General features: G+C 26.4%; 1 protein-coding gene across 1 annotated transcript; it reads left to right on the top strand.

The window, feature by feature from the left end:
* Positions 1–3,008: 3,008 nt before the first annotated feature.
* On the top strand, positions 3,009–9,053 carry LOC130941404 (NAC domain-containing protein 21/22-like). The gene is made up of 3 exons (XM_057869892.1): positions 3,009–3,318; positions 6,630–6,901; positions 8,200–9,053. Exons 1-3 carry the CDS (start codon positions 3,153–3,155, stop codon positions 8,725–8,727), a joined length of 966 nt encoding a protein of 321 aa, XP_057725875.1. The 5' UTR covers positions 3,009–3,152; the 3' UTR covers positions 8,728–9,053.
* The last annotated feature ends 2,659 nt before the right edge of the window (positions 9,054–11,712 follow it).

Consider the following 11,712-nt stretch of genomic DNA (forward strand, 5'->3'; position numbering starts at 1 on the left):
ATAATCAAATCTTTATCCTCTTTTTTTAAGTAAAGTTATATAAATGACTATGTCTGTTTCTTCGAGAATTACTTGGTAACCATGGATGTGTTTAGAACAAAAATGAATAGATTTAATTTGACCTTAAATGAATTAAATTGGAGATGAATTATTATGTTTGAAATTAATGATGTAACATAAAGAATTGATTTGATTAAAAATATATAATAATCTAATTTTATATTTTTATTTTTTATTTACTACACAATTTTTTATTATTACTAATAACCACAATCAATTGAACGATTGCTGCAAAAAGTTTAATTAATTTTTTATCAATTATCTCGAATAATAGAGATAATTTGTTCTGGTAATCTTGAGTGATTGGACGATATATCTGAACGGTTCAAGTTACATTAATACCTGATAAAAATATTTTTTTATATTTTAGGACATCAAATCATTTCGATTTTAATCATTTTTTTTAAAATAGAAGAATTTGAATTTAGTTATATTATAAATATGTAAGATTTATAAACTAATTCACCGTTTTTTATTATCTATTAATTTTAATTCCATAAAATTCTAAACACATGAGTAATTTTTAGCAAATGGGTATAAAAGGTGACACAATATTATAAAATTATTTGTCCTAAAAGTTCAAATTAATAAAAAAAATTACGTGAATGATTATATTATTATATCATCAAACAAAATTAATTAAGACTAACATTTTAATTGAAAATTTTATAAAGTGGTCATGCATTTATTTGAAATTAATATGGGGCTAAAAATAATATTCAATTTATACATTAATTTAGTCAAACATTTTGAATAAATATAAAATATAAAGACATTGACGTTTTAAATATAATAAATTGGAAGATGATAAACATACACCAGGTTAAGTTAGTTAATTAATAGATTCCTTACACATAAAGATCCATTATTTTATTGAAGAAATTCTTGTACAAAATTAGCCGTTTTGTTGAATTTTCATAAGATATAAAGAAAATAAGGTAATTTTACAAAATAAAATAATTTTGTGGAAACAATAACTTAAAGTAATTTTATTTAACTTAATATCTATAATTTTATATATATAATAGTTATAATTACATATTATTATAGATAATATTATCTAATTATTCTAACAATAATTAAAATATAAAATAAATTTATTTTAAATTGTTTTTTACTATTTTTTTTAGTGTCTTCTAAATATTTTTGAAAATTATACTTGATAACCTTATACTAATCACGAAATCTCACTTCATCTTTTTGAACTTTTAAATGGAAAGAAAATATCTTCAATTCAACCTCCTTGTTGAGTGAATAGTTCAGCAAATTGAAGGTCTTGTTTAATTTAGGTAAAAAGAATTAACCACGAGGATTGACTTCTCTCTCATCATTGCCAAGAGTTGCCCAAACTCTAGGTTTCAGTTTCATAATTAAGCGGTATTATATAATTCATTAACTAATTAATATTCACTAACCTATATGCTTAAATAGAAGTTTCGGAGGAGCAACCTCTTTTATTTAACTGTTGGATTAATTTATACCGTCACTTCAATTATTACTCAAGCTAAATTATGGCTAAAGACCCGTTTAAAAAGTTTTAAAAATAATTTTTTTAAGTTTTTGATTTATAAAAATAGTAATATTAATGTTTGGTGTAATTTTTAAAATCAAATTGTACTTTTTTAAAAAATTATTTAAGAGTTTATAGAGAAATTAAAAAAATAACTTCTTCTATAATATTACTACTTTTTTTTTACATTTTTATAAAATAAGTATTTTTATTAGAACTAAAAGTTCCAACACAAAATAATTTATTTATAAACTATTTTTAATATAATTATTTATTATTTAAACTATTTTTTCAGAAAAAACTTAATTAAATTATTTACCCAAATTGAGTTTAAATATTTTCTCTATATGTCTTTGCAATTTTTTTTTCTCTCATCTCTTATGGCATCTTTTAGTTTGACAAGATAAAAATTAATTTATTGTGATCAAAATTTTATTTAAAATTTATTATTATTTAATAAATTATTGTGAGATTGAAATTCTCGACACTTATTTCAGCAGATGAGTAAGTTAATCTTTTGATCAACCCACCAATTAGTTTTTACAATTTTTTAATATATAATATATTATTTTGACGAATTGAAATTGATCACCTAACTCCCATGTCCTCCTATCAGATTTCAGCACAAAATACTCTTCAGCCAATATATCCGCTTCCTTAATTTGTCTCCATGCCATTAGATATAAAAATTATTCACCATATGACCTACGAGCATAAAATTGATAAATAACGACTTACATATTATTGTTTTAAATAAAAAGGCTATTCAAGAAAATTCCTGTGGATGCCAGCTTATCAACAACCAATTTGATGAACACAACTAATTAATTTAAATAATAATAATAATAATAATAATTCTTCATATGGAGATTATTTATCACAATTTTCAGACCAGGCAGATGCACAAAAACCCATCAATTTATGACGAAGATAAATCATGAATCAGAAATAATAAATTAATAGGGAAGATAATAGATATGGGTATATAAAGTAGAAATGGCCAAAATTCAAACGAATGAGACTATGTCATCATCACTAGGGCTTTGTGTGCCAACTCTCTAATTATTATTATCATATAATTTGCTTAATTTTATATTTGAAAATAATAATGATAAAATGTCTTATATTATTGTTATTTTGGAAATTATTTACTTAGCATTATCTCCATACTAAATTAATGCAATGCACAAAAATTGTTTAAAAAGATGGAAAGAAAAGAAGCAAATGATCCCTAGCTAGAATTATATAGATACATGTCAGCAAGTTGGCAGGAATTGGTTTGTCCACGTCATCATGCCCATTCTCTCCTTATAGAATTACAATATTACCCTCCATTGTTGCATTTAATAACAAGTTGACTTAGCCACTTGTGAGTTCCTTCTCCCATTTATATATACACCTTAGCACCTCTTCCTTTTCTAATATCTCTCAAACCTAATCATCAATAATTCAATCAAACCTTGGGAGTTTGCAACATCTTTCTCTCAGACCTATTCTTTTCTCTCTTCTCCCCTTCTTCCTAGCAAGCAGGCTCTCACTATATATTAATTTAATTTGTTGAAATTAAATAGAAAAAAGAATAATGAGCAACATAAGCTTGGTAGAGGCAAGGCTTCCACCAGGGTTCAGATTTCATCCAAAAGATGAAGAGCTTGTGTGTGATTACTTGATGAAGAAGTTCACGCACAATGAATCCCTTCTCATGATTGATGTCGACCTCAACAAGTGTGAGCCATGGGATATTCCTGGTTAGTCACTAATAATTTTCTCTCCATTTTATATCATGCATTATTCTCTAGCAATACATAATTATTCTTATTATTGTCATTCTTGTTGTTGTTGCCTCATCATATATATGATTGCATATTTCTTAAAAAGTGGCTATTTTGTGAAGAGATCTTTGTATAAAAATATTATGAAATTTTAGATGATTTGATATGTTAGACTGAATATATTTAATTGATGAACTATCTAACGATTTTTAACATTATATTCACATAAAAATAGCTACTCTCTTAGAAAGAGCGATCAATTTCTATGCAAAACTCATAAATTAGTGTTTTGGATATGTAATTCATGTGGATTTAATTTTTTAAATTAACTAAAGAAGAAAAAAAAAACTTAGTTTGAGGGCAATGGCATGGGTGCATATGAAACTATTATTATTTAATCGGAAATAAAATTCCCTATAGTTTTCTCTTTTTCTTGATGAGTCTCGTTAGGGACACCCATCACATGATACATACTAATAATGAAAGTGTTTGATCGGTTTGAGTTTGCTATTTTGGTTGGTAAAGTACAAAAGAGTTGTTACTTTCAACCTGTATTGTATTCTTGTGTGCTATAGTTTCAAAATTATGATGATAAGGATAAAGTTTTCTTTTTCTTTCTTTGGCTTTGAGAGTGAGGTTCATAATGATAGCAACTGGAATGGCTATAATAGATTCCAATTCTATAAGACCACTTATTATGTGTGTGTTCTTTGATGGGGAAATGATACCTGCCAACTGTGTGACTTAGATAATTGTAACACATCACAAGCTTTGATTATTGTTCAAATCAATAATTCATTAGAAAATAATTAACATTGAATTTATTAGACTAATTATATTCAACAATAATACAGTGCATTGAATATATATATATCTAACAGTATAAATTTTTAGAATAAATGTTTTTATGATATATATGATATAATAGAACTTTAATTTTATAATCATAGGGTTTATAATTTAATTTTTATTATTTTCATTCTTTAAAAATAAAAAATAATTTAAATATAATAAGATAAACAAAAAAAGTAACTGTTAAATTTAATTTTGACTAAGTAATACATTCAAAAGTTAATGTATTTCGATGCAATTATGCTTGAATAAATCTGATCTTTTGATGTATTAATTTAATCAAAAGGACATTTTTTATGAAATGGGAAAAAAAGAAATCACGTTAAGTGAATATTCCTCCATGTGATACCCGTTGACATAAGCCTCTATCCATATTCAAGCGGGTCATATAAGTCATAAGTTTCATTCAATCCAAGCCACTTTCACATAGATATAGATATATAGGTGGCTGCAACCAATCATATTCAATATTATGAAGATCGAACTGAAAATATAATTAATTAAGTTTACTTGCCCACATAGTAAAAGTATAATACATTTTCACATATAAAATAATTTAAAATATTTTATATATCAAAAATTAGATTTTTTTTAAATATATTATCAATAATTTATACAATTATTTGATTATATATCTAATTTTAGAAGCTGGTTATTGATTATTGACATATTAGCTACTCAAATGTTTTTTATATATAGAGAAAACTTCTAATTGGTTTATCAATATAACCTATTTTATATTAAGCTATAAAATTAATCCATAAAAGTTATAAATAAATTTAATATATTTATTTTCTTTCATTGAATAACAGAAATAATAAATTTTGTCCACCGAAGATTCCATACATATACACCATGATAGTGATTAATTTTCAGTTTTATACTTAAACATCATTTTGCTATAAAATTTTTTATGGATAACACGTACACACATGCTCAAACTCATACACCCGAGAATGAAAGGAATCTAATTATTTCTGGTTAGAAGCTTTGAATGGGAAGTTCAAAAATATCATACATATATATGGGGGGTAATATTGTAATTGCATCTAAACGGTATAGGCAAATGCATGTATATGTATTGTATCACCTTCAAAATTTTTTAGGTGAAATGACGCATTGCCATTGTCCTATTCTAAAGTGCTTGACAGTGATTTTCATGATTCATTATTCATTATTCATTCATATAGTGCTAACATTAATTCATTTCAACCATACGCATGTTCATGAACATGCATGATTAACTTCCATATCATAATTTAATTAATTGTTTAAACTTTAAACTCTATGAAGTCTTACGATTATTGTAGCTGTATCCCACCACCTAGTCTATTATTGAAGTTTCAAAGCAAAAGGAAAGTGTAGTTAAAGTAATAAGACGGTTAAATTAATTTGCAACTTGTTTTTGACTTTAATAGATCCTTTTTTAATCCTTATTAATTGGATAGGTTGAAGTGAGTACTTTCCTAATTAAGAAGTATTACTTGTCTTAAGTAAAATTTTCATGTAGCATGACAAAAGAGATTTCTAGGGCATGATATGATGGGTCAACATTAATGCTTTGGTTTGTGATAGGCCATGTGTTCCTACTTTAATTTATACAAGTTTACATATTATTTTGGAGAAAAATACCAACTGTTTGATTGTGAAAGCACCATAATTAGTTTTTGTATGTTAACACACGCATGTCATCAATGAAAAGAAACTGACAAGGGTGGGCATAATCCGAAGAAACAATTCCAATCAATGCACGAAGCTACAGTTATATATGGGACCTATATAGATAGTAACTAATTTGCCCGCATTTATAATAATAATAATAATAATAATAATAATAATAATAATAATAATAATAATGTAGAAGTATGTAATTTTCTAAAGATAAATATGAAACAATGAAAGTCTTATTATAAGTCAATTGACTGAACGAGCGCGCGTGACTTTTAATATTTATTTTCTCCCTTCTGTTCCAGTCAATATTATCAATTCTAATAAGACAAAAGAAGAGAAAGTATAAGAGAATTTGATTAAAGGGTTATATTATAAGCAAGAGAGGATAATATTGTTAATGTAAAAAATTATTCAAGTCGCCACTCATATAGTTGAAATTAAAAAGAAAAAAAAAATTCAATTCACACCTTATGTTCAAACGGGACATGTTCCTCAATCTTACCGAACATCATAGACTACGTTAAAGGTTTAATAACTTGGAAAAAAAAAAGTTATTATGTTTGTTCTACTGATACGTAAATAGACTTTTATAGTTTAAAAATTTATATAACTAAAAAAATATTTGTAGTTAAAATTCTGTCAAAAATATAATTATCAGTTTATATTAAAAAAAGTAATTTTATAACGTAATATTAAAATTTTTATAAATAGCATTATTAGAAGTTGGATTTTTGATTGATGGAAGGAAAATTTGGTTTGGGCAGAAACAGCATGTGTGGGAGGGAAGGAGTGGTACTTCTACACACAGAGAGACAGAAAGTATGCAACGGGTCTGCGTACAAACAGAGCAACGGCATCAGGATATTGGAAGGCCACTGGCAAGGACAGGCCTATCCTTAGGAAGGGCAGCCTTGTTGGTATGCGAAAGACTCTTGTCTTCTATCAAGGTCGCGCTCCCAAAGGCCGTAAGACTGAGTGGGTCATGCATGAGTTTCGCGTTGAACCTCCTCTTCCTCCCCCCAACACTTCTTCTAAGGTATCCCCTCACTTCAACTCTCTCTTTTTTTTTTTACTCTTTGTAACTGCTTCTTCTTTTATTTTTCTAAATACAACATTTTTTATTTTATTTTTTTAATATTTTCCAAAAATGAATTCAATTTTTCTATCATTATCCGAATTAAGATTTAGCTTATCCAATAATAAGACACTTTAATATATATACATGCATATTTTGATATTATATATTCTGTTTAAGTTATTAATTTTATCTAAAATTTTTCTCTGATATTATTCAATTATATATATAATATTATTTATTACATTAATCAATTTAGATTGGTTCCAGTAATTATTTTACTTATTATTTAAGTAAGTATTAAAAGTTTGAATCTTATTTTATATATGTAGTAATTTGTCTAATAATAAATTCTTAAATAAAATTTAAATCTGTATTAAATTATTCTTTGGTCTATCAAATTGAAAATACTCTTAAAAAAAATTGTTAATATATTAGTTAATTGATTTGGTTAGTATATTAAGGTTAATTTTTAATTTAGTTTTTTATACAAAAATAAAATATTTAAATTATATGCATTTGTCTAAATTATTTTGTATGATATTATTTCATTAGTGGTACGCATTTTTGGTTAATTTTTTTATCGGCTACCATTTATATAACAAGTGGCTACTCGAATGAAGATTTTATAATTATCATCGTGTGAAGATATTTTATTTTAATTATTGAATGATAAATTGTAAAATTTGATTTTTATATGTTATTAAAAAGATTGCTTTTATTTAAAATATAACTAAACAAATAAGTGATATTTTTTAAACAAAAATATTATTTCATTAAAGTAATTTTCTTTATAATATATAACACGTATAGAGTAATAGCAAACGGTATTATTATATTTTATTTTGTATTATTTTCTTTGCACAATTGCATGATTCATGGAAGAAACTTAGCTTGTGATAACGTAATTAATTTCTTTTCAAGGATTTTGACTTTTTGCAATCAGTTTTTGCTAGCTCTACCGAAACCAAATTTGTCTCACATGCTTATTGGCTAGAATGTGACTTCAGAAAGATATGGGGTAGCTGACCTAAGATTCTCTTTGAATTTTTTATTAAATGCCATATGTAAGCAATATGAAAGCACCTAATTCTCCTAGATTTATTGATCTAAGAAATATTAATACTCCTTAAGGCTATTACTAAAATTTAGTATCTATACTATATGTTTATACTTTAATTTATTCCACCATTACACTCCATATTTCTTTCCTCCCATTTCCTCAATGTGTTTTTTTTTGTGTTTTTTTTCCCATACAGGAAGATTGGGTGTTGTGTAGGGTGTTCTACAAGAACAGAGAAGTTGGTGGCAAACCTAATAGCATGGGAAGCTGCTATGATGACACAGGCTCTTCATCTCTTCCAGCATTAATGGATTCTTACATCAGCTTTGACCAACAACAACAACCTCAAACCCATCTTCATGCTGATGAGTATGAGCAAGTGCCCTGCTTCTCCATTTTCTCTCACACCCAAACAAGCCCTATTTTCAACCACATAATGGAGCCTAAGTTATTCCCTACCAACAACAACAACAATAATGCAACTTTATATGGTGGAGGAGGAACTACTACAACACCCAATTTGGGTTCTTGCTTAGACCCTTTTTCATGTGATAGGAAAGTATTGAAAGCTGTTTTGAGTCAGCTCACAAATATGGAAAGAAACATACCTAATAATAATAACAACAATACAAATAGTATAAAAGGGTCACCAAGTTTAGGAGAAGGTAGTTCTGAGAGTTACTTATCTGAGGTTGGCATGCCCAACTTGTGGAACAATTATTGATGTGGTAGTCCCTATAGGCTTTGTAATTTGTTTATATATTTTCCCCCAAAATTAATTTATCCATCCATGTTCTTCATATGCCACAAGGAAGTGGAAAAAATATATATGAAGAATCAATAGAATTTTGGAGGAGGGGGAAATTCTCATTGGAATTTTAAGTCATTGTGGTGGGTATCTAGCGTTTCACCCATTGTGTGCATGTCCCCAATATATTAGGAAAATGGGACTTGTAATTCAAACTCAAAAATATTTGTAGTTAATTTTAGTTAGTGGATGAATTGTTTCTTCTTGCCAAGTAACTAAGAGTAGTAATATTCGGAATTCAACCTTTTTTTTTAATTAATATGAATTAATTTTTTAAAATTATTTTGTTTATCTTATATTTTAGATTTCAAATCATAAAACTTTAGACCCAAATTAAATTATAAATTCTAAATCATTAAAAAAAATTATAATTAAAAAATTGATTATTAATGTTGATTAATAAAAATTAGTGTCATATTTTTCATTAATTAATTAGATGACGATTGATATAATGGGAATATATTGATAATTAGTTAATTACTAATTATAAAGGATGGATCACATGTATAAACCATGTAGCTTTGAGACTAAGGAGTTTCATGTGGAAATACTATATAAATGATTTATTATATTCTTTTGGCTCATATGTTAAGTTCACATACAGTTTTTTCTATATATTTCACATATTATTTAAGGATGATAAATATGACAACTCAATCATATATATGTATAAGAAAAAAAAAATTCACAAATTAAAATATTGCTCATATGTATCACAGACATTATTTAAAACCATGTGGTTAAGTGTTTTCCAACAACCATTATTGGAGTTACCTTTAGGGTTTACAAAATTATTAAATATTTACCTATGACTGGCCTAGCTAATAATACACATATAATATATTTTCAATTAAATTAAACTAACTTAAGCCTAAAAACCAGTTTAATTAATGAAAATTATCAAGCGATTATGAATATATATGTGGAGCTGGCTATAATCCAAATCTTCTTGAAGAAGTAGTTGCTATAATCGGGTTATGTTAAAAAATTTGGTGTTTGTTACGATACGATGATAAATTCATACGTATCGATACGTTTAAAATATGAACAAATAACAATAAGACATGTGAAATTTATTTTCCACGTCAGCATTTAATTTTTTCTTTTTTAAATATATAGTATATCACCACTTTTACTAAAATACCTTTTTAATTAAATAAAAATAAAAATATTTATTTATTTAATTTTACAAAAAGACTTAAACATCCTTCCTTTATTTGATTAGACAAAAATATCCTTTTAAATTAATCAAATTTTAAAATTCAATTAACCATAATTTTATAGTTTCAAATAATTGAAACAACAAAACAAAAACATATTACAAGAACAAAAAATCAAAATTGTTCTTCGTCTAGATTAAACATATTAAAAAAAGAGAGAGAGGTTCTATATAGAGGACAACTTGAATGAGACCGAAACCACTACCACTCGTCCACGCACCGAACATGGAAGCCATGGGAGCAATTTGGAAGATGTTTCAACCACTCCCCTTCTTCGAACTCTCCAAGACAGATGGCACAATCTGTGTTAATCTCCTTGTGTTCTCCTCCTTCATTTACCTTGAACTGATGCATTGGAAGAGAGCCAACAGCAGAATATCATAATTAAATACTAATTAGTATTGTGTTTGTGACAGGCACAATGGTGTTTCTGTTGTTAACAATAAACAAAATTTAGCATCCAAAGACTAATTATTTTTGGTAAACAGAACACAAAAAAGGAACCTTTCTTAAACTAAAACCAAAATCTATTGCCAATAATCAAATGCAAGATATGACATTTACATTGATTGCTGTTAACTTCATTTACATAGTGAAAAAATTAGGACTTTGGGAATGAAACTCTTAAAAATAGAAATTAATTAAGCTCATTGATGCCTTTGCCTTTTCCTTGAAGGAATTTGGAACCTAACACTAGGACTTGATGAACTCAATTGCCGTGCATTGTTCCATGATGATGATGATGATCCATCAAAGTTGAGCATAAAAGCCGAACACGCCGATAGAAGATTCGAAGAACACAATAAGGATTGTGATGATGGAAGGAGCTTTGGCTGCAGCAATGAAGAATTCCCAGTGCTATATCAAGAGCAAAAGGGGAAAAGGAGAGAAGAAGATGAAGAATACTGAAATCTTTAGAGGCGTGAACGAGAGGGTTTTTGAACCCAGACGAAGAATAATTTGTTTTTTGTTTTTTTAATATGTTTAACTCAGATGAAGAATAATTTTGATTTTTTGTTTTTTTAATATGTTTTTGTTTTGTTGCTTCAATTATTTGAAAATATAAAATTAGGGTTAATTGAATTCTAAAATTTGATTAATTTAAAAGGATATTTTTGTCTAATCAAATAAAGGAAGGATGTTTAAGTCTTTTTGTAAAATTAAATAAATAAATATTTTTTATTTTTATTTAATTAAAAGGATATTTTAGTAAAAATGGTGATATACTATATATTTAAAAAAGAAAAAATTAAATGCTGACGTAGAAAATAAATTTTACATGTCTTATTGTTATTTGTCCATATTTTAAACGTATCTGTACATATGAATTTATCATCGTACCGTAGCAAACACCAAAAAATTTTATTGAGTAAAAAAGTGTATATACTATAATAATCCTTTTTGGGATCTTCCATGCAACCAACACAATAATTGATCAAAAAAACAAATAATAAAGCTAAGTTCCTTTTATGGCAGATAATACATCTTTGACGTAATTATCTCGTCATAGTTCATAATAGTGGATTAGTGGTAGCTGCCGAAAATAAACAATGAAGGTCGTTTATATGATGATCCATAAGCTGATTAATTAAGTACTTTCATCATTATTATTATAATTAAGTGGTTATAGTAAAAAATGAATATCATTTATCTAAAATAACTAATGGGCCAATCTGATGTA

The sequence above is a fragment of the Arachis stenosperma genome, chromosome 7, assembly GCF_014773155.1.
Source record: "Arachis stenosperma cultivar V10309 chromosome 7, arast.V10309.gnm1.PFL2, whole genome shotgun sequence".
Lineage (NCBI taxonomy): Eukaryota > Viridiplantae > Streptophyta > Magnoliopsida > Fabales > Fabaceae > Arachis > Arachis stenosperma.